This window comes from Acromyrmex echinatior, chromosome 2 (assembly GCF_024713525.1).
Source record: "Acromyrmex echinatior isolate Ae372 chromosome 2, ASM2471352v2, whole genome shotgun sequence".
NCBI classification, from domain to species: domain Eukaryota; kingdom Metazoa; phylum Arthropoda; class Insecta; order Hymenoptera; family Formicidae; genus Acromyrmex; species Acromyrmex echinatior.
Window position 1 is genome coordinate 23,348,870 of NC_141853.1, and position 18,123 is coordinate 23,366,992.

Sequence of the window (18,123 nt, forward strand, 5' to 3'; positions counted from 1 at the left end):
CTACTTCGTCATAGTTATTAAATAATAGTTATATAAATTTACTGTTAGAGGCGTATATAATTAGAAAATATTATAAGATATTTAAATCTCTCTTATATAGCAAGAATAATGAAGGCTCTTACAAGATAATTATAGACCTAAAATAATTTGCGATATGTGCATATTTTGGGTCAAGATGTCGAGGCGGCTAGCAAGATAAAAACTTGCTGCGTTGTCGCAAAAAGTAATCGTATCCAATTCTCACAAAAAATGAATAATTCTTAGACTAAACCTCTGAGTTAAACAATCACAATGGAAAATACGAGACGCGAGATATAAATGTTTTTCAACGCAGAATATTTAGAATGATATCTAACACTGTAAAAAAAATTGTTTAATAGTAATTAGCGAAACAACGCTGTTGCGTAAGGTCCATGACCGGAAGGGTGGCGAATATTACAGGGCGGCCGTCTCGGAGGGGCGAGGTGGCGAGTATCTAGGTCTGTGTAACGATTTTTAGAGATCCCTTTACCCTTACGATCGTTCAGCCCATAAAAAACTTGAGGCACCCCACAGTAGTCGAAGAGCCAGGGTTTCCATAGCGACGAAGCCCTTTCGCTCTTCGCCCGCAGGGCCTCCTTTGCCCTGTTCTGCGGTAACCTACCGGCTGCCGTTGCCACTACCCTTAACGCGTCGTACCAGCCTCGAATCCCGGAGATATACGTCGTAACATGAACGCGACATAGCCAGCCCAGGACCGATGGAAATTGCTCAGTCGAGCGCTCGATTAAATTTCTCACCCTTCTACATATATATCGCGTTTCGCAAAGAAATATAATTATCTAATTCTTCAATTTAAAAGATTTTTTTAGATTTGTTATCGCAAAATTGTTATCTTTTCCAAGATCAAGTGCGGATTCATAAAAAAAAAAAAAGAAGTTACTGATCAAATATTAAAGAGATACTCATATACAATGATTCTAATTAAATCTGAAGAATGCTAACTAATAATTCTAATATTATAATATATAAATAGAAGATTGTGGTTATAATTACTAAAATTATGTAGTCTTTTCGGTGGATTTTCGTAAAGAATTCGCGCTGGTTCGCCAGCGGGGTATTTCTTTGAATTCATACAACGAGAACAGTACTTTCTCTCCATCGGTGCGTCAGTTCTTTTCTAGGGATACGAAAATAAATCGCGAGTTTTGGGATGCCTGACCGGTTACTCAGACCATTTAGTCATTCCTCTTATACCGGGTATACTTGGGCATCGCGCAGTCACGAGAACTCATCGTTGGGAACTGTCCAGATCACGAATTAGATCGTAAAAGAGAAGGACGACTCTGCGCTCTCTTGCAGGAGCACGGAAATAAACGCGTTAAGTAATGATACAAATGCACGAACAGCGTGCATTTCAACGCGGGAATCGGCCGATGTAAATGTAAAAATTCGATGACAAACACACACCAGAAAGTTTTATTCGAATGAATTATTAAATTGACGTGACGGTGTATATTCATAGATATAAATAAATTACAACTAACACTTATACCTTATCTCATATTTATGACGACCCAAACATAAAATGTATCGGTACTTTCCTAATAATTAATCCTCTGTGATCCAACCGGGACTTTAAAAACCCATATAAATATTCAATTTTGAATAATTAAATTATTCTCAAATTCGGACATGTACGTACAGCAAAAGTGAAAAAGTTTCGGGTTATATCGTAATTCTTGAATATTGAAAGAGTGTATCAGAATTTTTTAGAGTCCAAAAACCTTTGAAAAACACGGTCAATCATCATATCCGGTTAGACAAGGAAAACAGTTAAAAAAAACCATTGGACTACAGAGGATTAATTTAATACATATTTATAGAGGCCACAAAATATAACGAAAAGCCCGAAATAAAATGCTTTATTTCTTATTAGCTTATTACAATTATAACGCATGAGTCAAAACGTTATAGCAAAGGTTTTGATAATAAAATATGGTATTTCTGCAGTTAATTTGTAAAGAAAAGATCAATTTTTACCTCTCGTACGTAAATTGAAAGTTAAGTTTACATGGTCGCTGTCAGTGACGAGGATTCAATTGTCGTCCCTATCGTCGTAGTTGCCCAGCATTATAGTCGCTGTATACTCGCACGTAGAGAAAAGGGAGTGACAGGGTATAAAAGGGGTAAGGATAAAGAAAGAAGAATACGTTCGACCGGTGCACGAAGGAACTATAATCGACTGATTTGTACGCGGAGTCACGACTCGTGTACGTAGCCAGACGTAATCAAAAACACGAGATAGAACACGCGATCGGCGGCTCTGTTCTGTATCGACTCTTCTCTTTCTCCCTCTGTATGTATATATATATATATTTTTTTCTGTTCGTCTCTCATTGGCGCACCGTTATTGCATACTTATCTTAATCCTAACTGACTTGTGACGGCGCATGGTAAATTCATCGTGATTACACATAAATTAGATTAATTCTGCGGAAAGTCTCTTTCAGCCTTTACTTCGGAAACTGCACTTATTATTAAACACACTTGACACTTGAAAATATCAGTTTTAATGTTCATCAGTTCCGATCAAAGATGTATATATATTAATAATAAAAGAATAATAATTGTTATTTATTGTTATTTTCTCATTATCAAAGATTAATCAAATGGATAAAAGTGTCGAACGAGTGCTAAGCCTATCAGAAAATATATCATCCTCTATGCGCGCATAAAATGAGCACTTTCACAATAACATAAAAAAGAAAAAAAAATTAATATATGAAATAAAGAGAAAAAATTCGAAAAAGTTATCTTCCTTCTTTTGGTTCAGCCAAAAGTATGAACGTGAGTAGTGCTCCGATTTCTGTTCTGGTCATCGTAAACGAAAGATAGCATGAATTGATAAACGAAAAGATACAAAACAGAAAAAAAAGGAGTACAAGGGAGGACCGGATTGTGGAAGATGGTACACGGTTGGAATAGTTAAAAATAACTCTGACCAAAGATCCTGCAATTCCTGTAAACACGAGCTCGAGCATAACAAAACGAGCATGGCGCTATTCGCATGCGAATATACAGAGGTGATCCAGAGGGATTTTAGCGAAGCGATAAACCAGCGAAAGGATATGCGCGCGAGTCTCATTCAGATGCATTTAAAGAATCAACACGAGAGTATTGCTTTATTGCTTTTCATAGAATGACGGCTTTCAAAATGAAAAAAGTGTTTGTTATTTTTTAGCTCGTGTTAAACGAATGGAGCGATATCTTATTAAACTTGTTGCTGGCAAAAGTTTACGTGTTGCGATTAAAAAAGTGTCTATAATATAACTTAAAACAATCAGAAAAGCATTTCTTCAAATATTATCTAGTAAATTTAATGTAGTACATTATTTAGTAAATATATTTTAAGTTTCTCTCGTCATTAATATAATTATGTAATTTTAGTGTTTATACCGCAAATATAAAAATACCGCAATTTAATTGATAGAATTGAATTCCATTTACAAAATTATCCAAAAACATCTTGCCATTGTTTCAAATATAAATAATCCGCTTATTGTTCAAAGAACATGCATCTATGTATATTTTATTCTGTATATTAAAAATTTCTAAGCACAATTGTGTAAAATTTTAAAGAAATCTTCAATTAATATGCTATAAATTATATATCTCAAATTTATTGTGGAGAAAATTTTTTATTTTTGTACAAAAAGTAATTTCCTTTTTAATTTTCCAAAAATTTAATTTTACCTTCTATTTTATATCCTTCCAACATTAAGCAAGACATTAATCTAATTTATAAAAGAAACTATGTTAAGAAAGGTTACGAATCCAAGTACAAAGACGTTTCGACTCCAATCGGGTCATTTTCAATGTTATAAAAATAGTATATATTGTTTATTATTTATAACATTGAGAATGACCCGATCGGAGTCGAAACGTCTGTTAGTTTAATGTAGGCACAATTTTTATTTTTATTTATTTTTATGTTATTGTATCTTATTACTTACATTAAAATTGTTACTTGGACTCATAGCTCTTCTTAACATAGTTTCTTTTATTTTCATTAATTGAGCCACATTATATTATGTAATCTAATTTATATTTAACAACTTACGTGCTTCCATAGAGGTGTCTTGAGTCAGTGGTGGATGCTGCGTCGTCGTCGTCGTCGTCGTCGTCGTCGTTGTCGTCGTCGTCGTCGTCGTCGTCGACGATGCAAATGAATCTTCGTTGTCGCGCGCGATGGTGACCTTGACCTGCTCCTCGTCGTCTTGCTCGCCCTTAGACGAGCTACGCTCAGAACTCGCGCGCACTCTTACACGCTCGGCCACCTGCACATTGTCTCCGGAGAACGCCGACCGCGACGATGACATCGGCCCGGCGACTGTTGTCGTGGTCCACTCGATGACACTACCACCACCAACTACGACCGCACCATTATCCTCGTTTCTCACGAGCACCAACTCCTTTCCTCTCTTATCACCTTTCACTCGGTCCTCGGTCACTCTCTCGACGTCATTTTTCTCAGGCACGGTGCTTCTGGCGTGCTGAGTCGCATCGAGATACACGATGTTCCGCGTGATCGTTCTGGTCGCCACCGCCGTCGTCGTCGTCGCCGTTGTCTTCGAAGCACTTTCACGAAGTAAAATATCTCGTAGGGAGCTTTCCGGACGTAATATCGATCCCCCAAGCTTGAAGACGGGCTCTAATAGCGGAGTAAAAGTTTGGACTGCAGGGCGAATCCTTTCATCGATTGACGGTCCGGGTTCCACTTTGCGAGATTGCGGAGGGTGTTCGTTAGCACGTCGCCATGCCTCCGGCCAAGGATCGATGAAGTTCGGGGAGGGTTGATCTTTCAGCTTCGATCTCTTGCTTATCGCTACTCGCTTCGCTCTTCCTCGTCGCGCTACGATCCCTTCGTTCTCGTTGTCACAACTCGGCGTCAGAATGGAAAGATCTTGATGTCTGACGACGACGGTATTCAGCGGCGTTAAAGACGGCGACGGTCTCAATAACGTCGTAGACGACGACGACGACAGCGGCGGTGGCGGTGGCGGCGGCGGCGTCAACAATAACGGCGACGTTAATGACAGGGGTGACGTCAAGGGTGGCGCGGACGAAGGCGAAAGGCGTGTCGCCAATGTAAGATGATCCAGAGTTCCCTGATTCGCGTGACCTTCGGAACCGACGTCGTTAGGGCTAGACGCGCGTTTGATCGCCCTCCGGAACGGGCGCGGCGCGAACAAGTAATAATCGGACGATCGCGGCGGCAGGTAAACGGACGTAGGAGCGTCGGCTGGATGGACACTATTCAACGGTTCGAGTATCACCGACGCGGCCGTCGTCACGTGCGTGAGATCGTCAAGAAGAGCAACAACGAGAAGAAGCAGGGGCAAGCCCACCCCCGCCCCCGTGGTGGCTCCCGCTATCCCCTGCCGTGCGATAAGAATCCGCGAGGCGGCCGTTCAATCCGGCTGTCCGCGATCCGCTCGCGACGATGAACTTTGACGTTCTTTGTCTTCTCTTCTTCCTCCTCCTTCTCTTCCTCTTCCTCCTCCTCTCCCTTCTCTTGCTCCTCTTCCTCGCGATTTACATGCAACCACGCGATCCAGCGATCCTCCTGGAACACCTGCCCGCATTCGACAATTGTGTTTCGCGTCCCCACGTTTGATCCACCTCGGCTCGTGCCGGCGTCGTGCCGTTTTGGCATTTATTATCCCGTCCCAGACACGTGCTGCTGCTGCTGCTGCTGTTGCTGCTGCTGCTGCTGCTGTTGCTGCCGCTGCTGCTGCTGCTGCTGCTGCTGCCCCTGTTGCGCTCGATCTTGCCACCACGATGGGAGATCGACTTTACCGTATACTCGATCGACGAGCCGGATAATACTGTGCACCCTGTCCACAGGCATTCCGCCATCATCGTGCACTCCGTAAACAGTCGGTGCCGCGACTCGCGTCCCGACGATGCTCGTCGCATTCACGTTCTCTGGCTGCGTCGCGCGGCATCTTCCGCTCGCGCTTCACGCCTCCTCTTCCTTCTCCGCGTCCTTGCTATCTACAGACGCTGTCCAAATAGCGTTCAGAGGACTACAGCACAATCTGAAACAATCAAAGAATTTTGCACCTTGACATATTTGGATCGATATCTTTCTATTTATAATATCCTTCTTGTCTAATAGATATTTCATTTCTCGAGAAACACATTTTTTCTTCGCGTTTTTTTTCCTTTTTATACTTTCTCAATTGAATACTTAATAATATAAAATTCAATTTTCTCTTGTTTTTCTAATTTCTTTTTCTTAATAAGTAATATAAATTTCTTAATAAATATGACTTATATATTTTGTTATCAAAATTTTATTAACGTCATGAGTTCTTCTTTTTAAATCTAATTTATTATATTTAATAGTTAAATAAATGAATTATTATTTTAAGTTATATTTTAATATTTTATTATAGTATAATATTATAAAAGTTCAATTAATAAGTAACAAAACCATTTAATACTTTAATTATATTCGATGACTAAATTTGAAGAAAAATTTAATTTTGAGAAATATAAAATATCAGAAATATTGAAAAATTAAGATAAATGTTCACAAAATTTTCATCTTGTCTGGTACTGAGTTAACGTGAGACGTTAACATAACATGATCAATACCAAGTTCATGTATATCGTTTGCCGCCAATTATTCACGGGACGCAATTATCCCGTCGGGAATAGAAGGGTTAAACAGTCCAATAACGAGCGCAAGTATGGATATAATAGTGCATGGATGTATCTCTCAATGTGAAAACCAAACATGCATTTCCTATAAGGCTCGCTAGGGAATTCATCGGAAGAAAAAAGCAAAAGTTAAAATAATCACTATAAAAACTTATGAAAGAGATAGTTATTTTTACATTATAACTTTCGTCAAACAATCTAAGATATTTTCATGCATATTATGCTGTAAAGAATTTTTGAAAATATCTCTTAATGTCGGTAAGTATCATTTATGCGCCACGAAATATCATTGTATCACCTCGGTACAGCAAGCTCGGTTTTCCGTTTTCATCTCTCATGGGTTACTGCATTTTCGATATCTCATTCATTAATCAACGCTCCGATTCTGCACTGCGAAAAGAATCGACCGCTTTCGCGTACTTTATATTTCAAATGCTTATGCACCATTTGTGTTCTCGCTAGCAGCAAAATAGCTTAAATAACTAATCCCTGGGTATAATAAAGGTAACACGGCAAGCCATCTGCATAGAGCGAAGAAACACAGAAATACAAGCGTCTAGATGGGAGTGACTGATCTAAAAGTGTAACGGAGGAAATATAAAGCGAAATGAGAGAGAGAGAGAGAGAGAGAGAGAGAGAGAGAGAGAGAGAGATCGAGCTTGTAGCAGTTAAGTTCTAAATAACTATTAAAGTAAACTCTACTCGAAATTAGCTAAAATTTAGTTTCTCTGCACAATGTTGGAATTTGATTCATTAATATCCTACTCTCAACCACTCATTTCTAGTTCATCTCGCAACTTCGAAATTTTTCAAAATATATTAAGATACACAGTTTATGTATATGTGAAGTGCAATTTACACGTGAATATGGAAACTATATATTATAATAGTTTCTCCAAATTTCTTTTAATTCGGCTATCAATGTTAAAAGGAAGAATAGCGTAATTATGACATAATTATATGTGAAATATTTTCCTGAACCGACACGGCAAAAATTCATAGCGCTATCTCTAAAAATATTTAAGACATGCGCTGAAAAAAATAGACGAGTAAGTGAGGAATATACGGACGGCACTTCTCGTTACACGAGGGTCGACCCTCCTGAAATTTGTTTACTACGCCGAGGGACACCGGTGTCCGGGGCTAAGTATAGCCGTAAGGAGGGAGAAACCGCGAAAATGCTATTTTTATAAGCACGCGCCGCGCGGACATTGTTGTGCCCGATCGGTTGTGTCTCGACGGTGCCGCCGTTGGCCGGGTCGTACAATCGTCATTGATGTCGTCGCGATCATCGTCATCGTCACTACGACACGCGTACGCCCGCAAAAATTAAATCGAGCCAGAAACTGGACATGTAATCGATAATTATATTAGCAAGAAATACTTTCGAATACAGTAAAATAGTTTATCGAAATGATTCTCTTTTCGTAAAAAATTCCGACATTTCATCGTATATAAAAAAAGATGATAATAATTTTTTCAAATCGTTCAATACAATAAATTAATACATTTGTCATTAAAAAATAAATTTTTAGAAACTCGTGTATTTATTATTTTCATTTTTGACCTGCATAAATAAATCTGTATATAGTAATTATTTATGTTAAACTAAAAGTATTTCAAGCGTATGTTCGCCAATTGTATCTGAAAAAGCTTTATCGTGTAATTTTAATTTTAGTCACGAAATACAAATTTGCTTTCATTTAAGGCTTATTTCTTTTTAATATTGTTAATATTGCTCAGTAAATCAAATTAATCAAAGTCATCAAATTATCTCTAACTCGATTATAAGGGAATTATACGTATTTTTTAACAAAATAAACAAATATAAATTTTTTTTCTATCTATATAAAGTAATACAAGAAGTTTGATGGAGATCAAAAATTATTTCAATAAAAAGTGTGATGTGTAGACACGTTTTTAAAAAATAATTAAGAGAACATTTTCATTTATTAAGTTATTGAACTGTATTGTCAAATATTAAATATTAATCTTATTCAACTATTTCATATGTAACATTCACTTTTATGGAAAGTATAAATTTCCAATTCCCGTCACTTTTTACAGAAACTATACACCTGATACATCGTTAACCGAAAATTACAGGTGTCTCAAGATTCTTTTTGAATTCTGAGATTTTGTAGTGAGGTTACGAGATACTCTGCTATCGCTTCGAATAACGAATTTCTAGTGGCAGAGAGTCGGCATGGTAGGGACCTCGGGGAAGACGGGATCCTAAACGGATCCGTTTCTACTTGGCTCGTCTAATGGGAGATTCGTGTATGCTGACTGATAACGATTGGGCTTTCGCGTCGGTGTCTAGCACGGTGGAGACGCTCGCGCGTTGCGGCACGCGGCCGATTGATCTTCTTATCCCCAACGCGAGATCACGCGCGCGCTCTCGCTCGCGCGAATACGCACGCGTGTATCCGCCATACGTAAAACGCGGAATACCTGCTAATTATAGTCCCGTAGCTGAAGGAAGGAAACCGCGGAGGCACTATTTTTACGACTCTCCCGCCAAAATATCGTCGCGCGTCTGCCACGCGCTCTTACTCGACGGGAGGACAGGCGTTCACCTTTGTGTTACGTGACGCATTTTATCTTATTGCACGATAATTTGACGGAACTTGATTTGAAATGGAGCGCGACAGGGAGTTAAAGAAATATAAATATTTTATCCTCGATTTGTGAACTGAGCAAACCGCTCGAGGATTTACTTGCTCTCGGGAAAATATTTTTCGGCTCGCTGAGAAAAATCTTTGATAAAATTGCATTGTGATAAATTCGACACAATGTAAAGGAGGAGAATACATTATGTATATATTAATGAAAAATATAATTATTAGATTTCATACGTGATATATCGCTATTTATATTTACAGACATATTCTTCATGACATATGTTAATGTTATATCATAATATCAAATAACTTATTCCATTCCTCTCATAAAATTTCATACAATTTCAGTCGTATTTAAATCTAACTTCGATTAATTACGATACGATTCACGAAACTTTTTCGATAATTTATAATCCAATCATATTAATTACGATAATCTCATTTCATTTTTAATCTGTCTATATGAGAACTACGATTTACTTTTTAAGACAATTTTTAAAAAACATTAACCGATAAGAATTGCTATCAAAGCTTACCTTATTAATCCTCTGTCTACAATCTGAGTCTTTTCGTTCAGCCCAAGTTTTTTTACTGTTCTAGGCTTCCAAAAAATGTGAGAAAATTCAAGCGTTACTTTTCAACATCTCTATTATATTACAAAATAAATGTTACATGATATTTTAGAAGAAGAAACTGGACTTGGCTGTTCTTTATATTTTGAAGAAATTTGAGAAAGAAATTTTATTTGTGAAAGACATTTGTAAAAGACTCATATTGCAGACGGAGGGTTAACAGCAATTGTATCATAAAAATCGAAAATCATCCCAAAAATAATAAAGAACTTATCGTAACCGCAAGTTCCAAATTAACCGCAGCTCGTCCAGCGTGCATTATTATCATAATAACGTCATTAAATCTTTATCATTAAATCTCCCAAGACGTCGCACGGGTTGCGTGAAGACTCGCGATTTCTGCGAGATTAATACGCGATGATTGAGACGAAGAGAAAGAGGGAGAAGAAGAGACGCGCCCAGCCGGTGTGTGAATGCACGCGTGCAAGCTCGACTACTACGAGGTGGTCGCGTAACTCTCGCAAAACGCGCGAGAGTTTAAGGACGCGTTCGCGGGGTTACAAGCCGATCGGAGCGCGCCTGCGAGCGGGAATTCGCTGTTTTCGCGGCAAAAATGCGTGCGCGGCACGCGCGCTGACGTTCTATTTTCGAATGAAACACACAATCAGGGAACACGAACGAGAGAGATGTAGAAACCTAGGAAGGGGAAGAAAAAGCCGTTGGACGGAGCGAGAGTTCTCCTCTCTCGTAGAACGAGGGGAGAAAGAGAGACTTTATTTGTGCTCCGACGAACGATACGGAAGAGAGAGCGAGATAGGGACAGTTGAGAGGGAGGGAGAGAAGAGATACAAAACGGAGAGAAAGAGAAAGAGAAAAGACGAAAGAGAGACGGACGGGCTGTGAAGAGGGCTCGAATGGAAAGAGGAAGAGCAAAAGCGAAAGGAAAAGTTGCACGTTTGCACAACGGAGACACAATGTAAAAACAAGCGAGACCAACGCACGCGGATGAAGCACGAGAGCGAAAGCTTCACGACGCGTAAGAAAAAACGATGTGTGCGCGACAGATGTGTGTATATATACATATATATTTTTGTATATTACATATATAAAATTGTATGTATAAAATCTATTGTAAAATGTATGCACATAAAATCTGCAAATTCAAAAAGAGAGAGAAGGAGAAAAGGGTGCTGACGCGCAGCGAGAAGACGGACGCAGCGCGAGAATGAGAAGACAGGCGAACGTGAACATACATAGCGTGGTGGACACTGGCGAGGGACTCCGATTTGTTTCGTACTAGAGGCGGCCATGCTGTGTCTCCGTTGCGTTCTGAGAACGAGCATCTTTTGCATACGTGCAGAAAAGCGGTGACAAGAGGCCGACGTCTCCTTAAGCCAATTCACTCGACGGCACGTTGCGAAGCGTCTGGATCGAGCGCGGAGCGATGCAGACGCTATGATACGCAACGGAGTAAGATCAACGAACGAAAGAGAACAGACAGCCAGGAAAGAGAAAGGGGAAGAGAAAGGAAGAGAGAGGAGTGGAGTGTGCGCGACAAAAGGTAGATAAAGGTAGACGGATAGAGAGAGAAAGAGAGAGAGAGGGAGACGAGCGTGGACGCAGCAGACGGACAGATAAATAAATAGATAGATATAGATATATAGGCAGAGAGAGAAGAAGGTAGACACACGCACCATACAGACTGCCGCGCATCCAGGTCGGGGGAAGGGAGCCTCCTCTCTTTGGTCGCGAGACGAGGAACGACGACGTATTGGTATACACTCGCAATGCAGCGAGCGGACGGCACGTCGAGCGCTCACACACGTATAGGCCTGATGTGCGCGACACACGCGGCCGCCGGACACACGCGAAGCGATGCGTTCTCGCTGCACGCGTCCCGCGTTTTCCACCCGCGGCGGTTTGATTTTTCCTTCGTCGTTGTCGTCGTTGTCGTTGTCGTTGTCGTCGTCGTTGTCGTCGTCGTTGTCGTCGTCGTCGTCGTCGTCGTCGTCGTCGTCGTCGTCTTCGTCGTCGTTGCGACTGTCGCGGCCGCGCCACGCCGATACAGCGGGATTGAAGACAGAGAAAGAGCGAAAAACAGAGAGAGAGAGAACGAAAATGCGTGAGAGAAGAAAGTAAAAGAGAGTAAGGGAGTAAGAGAGAAAGAGAGAGGAGAGGTAAGCGTGGCGGAGCTTGAACGAGCGCAGGGAGAGCTCGTACCCGGAGCGAGCCGAAGATCCGCGGAGCAAGCGGTGCTGCCTATCGGATGGCACTGCGTTCAGCGCCGCGGTACGCGACCCTCGTCGGCCCTCATCGTCTTTCCTCGTCGCGTCTCGTCTCATCTCGGCGGCGCTCGTCGCTTTCCGTCCCTTTCCGTTCCGCCGTGCCACTTCTGGCCGCTCCGCACGGCCGCGTCGCCCTTTTCTTTCTCGACGTCTCGCGGTTTGAGTACGCACGTAAATACTTGTACGCTACGTACGCGCTCAAAGGCTAAAAGTTCGCGTATCTCCGTACACTCCCGCGGGGGTGGCGAATTTCTTACGTGAAATCCTATATGACGTTTGTCAATTATTGTCAAATATTAAATCGATATATATGATATGAATATTCTTTAGAAGAATAGTATTGTATTAAGTTCTATTACATTATTTTCACAGTACGTATTATTATGTAATGTTTCCTCCCAGGGAAAGTTACCTTACAAATTACCGTAAGATACTTTTTATTATAGAAATTGAGCATAATAAGATCGGATATTTTTCTTTTTATCATTTACTCCAATGTTGTACACGTATAAGGTAATCTAAGAAGCAACTTATAAAGTAACTTTTTCAATCCTGAATATTCTCTTAAAGAAGTTTTGTTTTGAAGACTTGAGTTCATACTGTATCGTTATGAAAACTTTATATTGTTTTACAATTCAAATTAAAATAATTCTGATTATTCAGTAGAATAGCGCATGTTTTCTCTCTTTATTAATTCCTACGAAGTAAAATAACACGAATTGATATATGCACGTAAAATGGAAAGAAAGAAAAAAAGAATCGAAAAGTCAAAAAAGATCAACAGATTATTGCGAGCTAAAAGAAAATTCTTTTACTTGATCTTATGACCTTCTTCCTGATTGATATACTTACGCATCCGTAGCTAGATTTTCAAACTACCGTCACTTACAAAAGACGCGTGTCTCGTTTGAAGCGAGATATCTCGGCTGGCATTGATCAAATTAAATCTGTCGATTGTCGCTCTCGTTAGAGAGAAGAAAGAACAGACGTATCTCATCCGAATGCTGACATACGATTGTATGCTGACGTACTTCGGATCAGTGAAAATAATTAATTGAAGGAAGGGGAGGGGAGGTGGGAGGAGAGGGGAGAAGTCGGGGTTAATCGTGGAATAGATACTGCGCGGCGATACGCGCTCACGTGTTTTCGTATCTACGCGACGACGGCGTATCCCTTCCCATATATATCTTTGCACAACCCTCTCTTTGTTCTTGGCGAAATTACGGTATCGGTGTCACGACACCCCGGCCCGTTCCTTATTTAGCGACAAAGACGTCAGAGTCGAGCTTAACCGCGTGATATCGGCCTCAATAATTCGCTACTTAATGAATTCGTGACGCTCGACGTAGGAATCCAGAAGTACCTTCTCAGAGGGAGAGTACGCTCCGACGGCGACGTCGCACACATTTTATTTCCGATCGAAACCTCTCCGTTATTTATCGTGTGCAACCTATGGTCTGTTTTCTGTTCTCGTACTAAACTGTTCTAGAATTCTCTTTCTAGCTTTAAACAAATATCAAACGTATATCTATCTTATTAGGTGTTGGAATTAATTCGTAGCGTTTTTAATGAAAGAATGTTATTTATTTCACATGAGCATTAAAAAATACATTAATGAAAGTACTTCCCATCACTTGTAAAACGCTACGAATTAATTCCAACATAATACTTTAAGCTCCAAAAGTGTACACTAATTCAGCCACAGAAAACAGATCTCTATATACATATATATAAAATGAGGCACGAAAGAATCTATCAGTTAAAAATGTAAAAAAAACCCATCATGTGAATGTAACAGAACGAATAAAATATACGTTTCAACTCTTCAATTCGGGTCCTTATCAATGTAACATATAAATCGAAGTTACATGAATAACGCAAATTTCAAGTTGATGATTCCCGACAATTTAGTTCGTTCTTCTTTATCCAACTGACAATTAGCTTTGTAATGAATAGCCCAATAAATCTCAAAATTATTAACTTATACAATAATAATATAAAAACTTACATAAAGTAAAACCGAAGTCATATATATTCCGTCATTTAGTAGAAACACATCGCTCATCAGATTGTCAGATTTGCTATGTAGTCATTTAAAGGAAACACGAAAACGAAAAATTAGAGAATTATCAAAATCATTTGCCTGAATTTTTTAATTATATCACCTTACATGTAAGCGTTTTCTCGCGACTCGACGTAAAGCTCTATGTGATGTCGACAGTCAGAGATACAATGAGAATAATAAAGTCAAGTAAAAATAATAAAGTCAAAATAATAAAGTCAAGTAATTGTTGAAATAAAATGAAATAAAAATAAAAACAAAAGAGGGTAAAATCAATGTCACAATTCCGTAAACAAATTCATATAGTGGGTATCCAAAGAATATCTGTAAATTCAAACTCTGTTTCTGTTACTTTATATGGATCGCTTCCGAAATCAGTTTTTTATTAAGTACCTTTTCCTCGTCTTAACATTTTTTTCAAATCAAAATCATGTTGATGACTGAGATTTCTATATGTTGACCAGGTCCGATACAGCCATTGCACCGTATAAGCGAAATATCAAACGTTATTAGGAAAAAATAAGAACATCAGTACTTTTCTTACGCAAGTGGAATAACACTTTAAATCCAAGTGTGTAATAACTGTCTTCGTATATATGTGATTTAGTATAAAAATAATACGCGTTTAAAAATGTGTGAATTAATTTTTGTACATATAATATATACGTAGTGTATTATTTTTATATGGAAGATTCTCTCTCTTAAATGATACACATATATAGTCACTTGGATTTACAATGAAAGCATATGAGAATATTATAAACGCCTTATCAATTACGTTGCAGACTTATACGCTTTACAAAATCTATTACACATCTCACAAAATCATTTAACTTCGAATCTTCTTTGCTTTCTATCGCGTTACAACTCTGATTTCCCATATAATGCAGAATCTTGCAGCAATATTGCAACGTTTGCAATGTCACTGTAATATTACTAGAACGTTGCGACATCGATGCAATACTGTTGAAATCTATGTTGTATGAAGCATTCGGTAATTTCACGTCTACCAATTAGAACATTTGTTATCTATTAATTTATTTTACATTTCATCTATTCTACATATTTATGTCTACAATGCGATATACTCTTTATATCTTCTGCACATTCGAATTCAACAGGGCGCATAACGCACGTGTTTGGATGGAGAGTGTTAACTGCCAAATCATCACTCGTTGTAACAATAAGCATAGCTTAATCCTCGTTCGTCACCGCGGCGCAGCGATGTTCATGGCGTTGATGCCGAAAACTCGACGAGACGGCAGGATATGACCACGTATACGACATACGAGTGCCCACTCGGCGAGTGCATTAAGCTTTCGCATTGTGCGAAGGTATACTCGCGGGTACCATGTACGATGTTGTTTACCCCGGTCTCCGATGGCCCGCTGTCCTCGTCGTTCGTTCGCACCTTTCCTCGTCTCGCCGATTTTCTTCCCTTCGGTCCCCGTGTACGTCGTGTCGGCGCCAGCGGCGGCGACGGCGAGGGCGAGAGGGAACGTTCGGGGTCGAGGGGGGGAGGAGGGGGGGGGGAGGGAAAGAGGGCAGACGGACACGGAGCAGAGAAGCGGCGAGGTGGTTTAAAAGAACCTCAAAGACCATAAAGACCAAGTGATAATCGGTCAAAGACCCTTCTGGCCGGGGCCAGACGGCGATGCACTCGTCCGAAGTGCGCTGGAGCAGACAACGGACGGACGAACGAACGAACGAATGAACGAACGGACAGACGGACGGACAGTCAGACAGACAGACAGACAGACGAACGGACGGACGAACGGTTGGACGGACAGACAGACGAGCGGACACGCGCACCGGCGGCGAATGTAACCAGAAGACCAAAGGAACCGGAACATTCTCGTATCCTGGTGCACAATCGCAATTCCACTCGTCGGGGTTTCCGGCGCAACCAAGTCTCTCCCCGCTCGCGCTCTCCGATCTATCGATCGTGAGAGACGCGAAATGCATTCGCCCGCGCGTATAGTATATACTCGCGGATGAACGAGGCGATCTGTCTCTGTCAAGGCGAGTTTATTTTTGTCGGCGGCCCCATGATGTCCCGTAATGGCAAAAGCGATCTATACGGGGTGCCCCGGCGAGATACTCGCGGCTCGCATCGCTCTTCGGCTTCGACTACGGAATTTATTTATGCACCTCGCATCCCAAACGCGTTAGTCGCCAGATGAGAAACAGTCAATCCTTTCACGCGTGCAGATTTTTTTTTTCCCCCTTATTCGAACGCGCTAGCGTCTGACCGAGGTGACGATTTGATTTTTGCGGATTTGCATAACGCAGGAAGCGTAAGCTGGAGAAGCGCATAAACGCGAAACGTCGCGCATTCTGCGAGATTTATGCTAGGCCTTTTACCAGCGACGATACATACTTATGCGTTTATCTTTATGTTCTTATGGAAATTGATGCGTGGCGGGTTCGGTGCAGATAACAAGAAACAATCGAGTGAGAGTCATTGTCATACGTCTGGAATGTCCTATGCGAGACGGGTGTGACCCGTCATCTTAATTCCAAGGTGTTAGGAATAAACAGTATCTACATTCTTTTGTGTAATGTTATTAGTCGGATTCTTCTCTCTCTCTCTCTCTCTCTCTCAGTCTCAATTATTCTCTCAATCAATTTTACCTACATCTTTTTTTTGGCACAAATTAAATTTTACTCTCAAATTTCTCCGACATGAAGAAAGGTGGATTAAATATAGGTTTTAAACGTTCAAGTTAAAAAAAATTATTTGAGATAATGTAATAAAGATGTTAAAAAGTAACCCTATTCCACATTCTTTAAAAGTCTCAAACAATAAAAAAATCTTGAATTGGATAAAAAAAACCCAAATTGCAAACGGAAAGAGTAAAAATATGATTGTAGATGTGTTATTTTTAGCTAATGTTTAGCACTTTGTTTCTTTTTAAATGGTACTTTAAATATCTATTATTTGTTGTAATACAGTAATATAAATTTAGTTGATTATACGATTCATAATAATATTTCTGCCAATATCGGTAAAAGGATCGTATCCATTAATTAAACAGTGACAATGATCTATTTATCATCCGTTTAGTAATAATTAATATCCTCAACTAAAGCGAGACTACGAAAAGAAAATGTTATTCAAATACATTATCTCAAGTCTACTAAAAATGTAAGCTTAAATGTTCTTTAAAATATATAATAATAATTTCGCTAATTAATACTGCAATTAATACGCAACAAAATAAACACATTTAGTATTGCCAAGTTATCCGTAAAATATTGTCAAGTTTTACAAATATTATCAACTTTTACTATAGAGAGACGTTTTCATTGCATGCACACATTTAAGCGTTAACGTTATTATCTCATCAAACGCGGACGAACCGGCGAGGAATGGAGAAAAACGCATGAGGGAGACATGGAGGCTTGTCTGCAAGCAAACTGAATTTTTACGAGCGATGTACGTGGCTACACCTGCCGGTTTCAAGACACCGATCGTAAACGTCACGCACAGCGAGCGGCGTCATATCGCTGCGTTCGTCATGCGTGGCGTACGTGGACGAGCCTTGTGTGCTAAACTGACAATACGATAAGCAGAGACGAGGGGAATGCAGAAGAAGAAGAAGATAGGGCGAGTCGTCAGTGGCGCAGAGAGAAAGAAAAGAAAAGAAAACGTAGGCACGGATCACGCTCGTCGTGACAAAGCAGATGCCTTGATTCTCGTAAGCCCGGTATTGTGACGCGTGCTTATGCATCAATCGCGAGTCTGCGGTTAACAAGACAAGTCGATTGCGAAAAAAGAAATCGATTAAGAGCTCGACGAACTCTCCGTCTGCGTTTAAGGTTCGCATTACAGTAAGCTATGACTTGCCCATTATTCACCTGCCAAT

General features: G+C 40.1%; 2 protein-coding genes across 5 annotated transcripts in view; both read right to left on the minus strand.

The window, feature by feature from the left end:
* LOC105154246 (uncharacterized) overlaps positions 1-5,452 on the minus strand; it is an 82,216-nt gene extending 76,764 nt beyond the window's left edge. The window contains exon 1 of the mRNA XM_011069612.2: positions 4,103-5,452. Coding sequence (XP_011067914.2) covers positions 4,103-4,361 — 259 coding nt within the window. The 5' untranslated portion in view covers positions 4,362-5,452. The remainder of the gene's footprint in view (positions 1-4,102) is intronic.
* A 73-nt stretch (positions 5,453-5,525) lies between these two features.
* LOC105154252 (uncharacterized) overlaps positions 5,526-18,123 on the minus strand; it is a 33,597-nt gene continuing 20,999 nt past the window's right edge. For 2 of the 4 annotated variants that reach the window (XM_087416816.1, XM_087416814.1), the window contains exon 2: positions 5,526-6,083. In XM_087416816.1, the coding sequence (XP_087272942.1) occupies positions 6,005-6,083 (79 nt within the window). In that variant the 3' untranslated portion in view covers positions 5,526-6,004. The other 2 variants (XM_011069635.2, XM_087416815.1) reach the window with 2 other exon arrangements.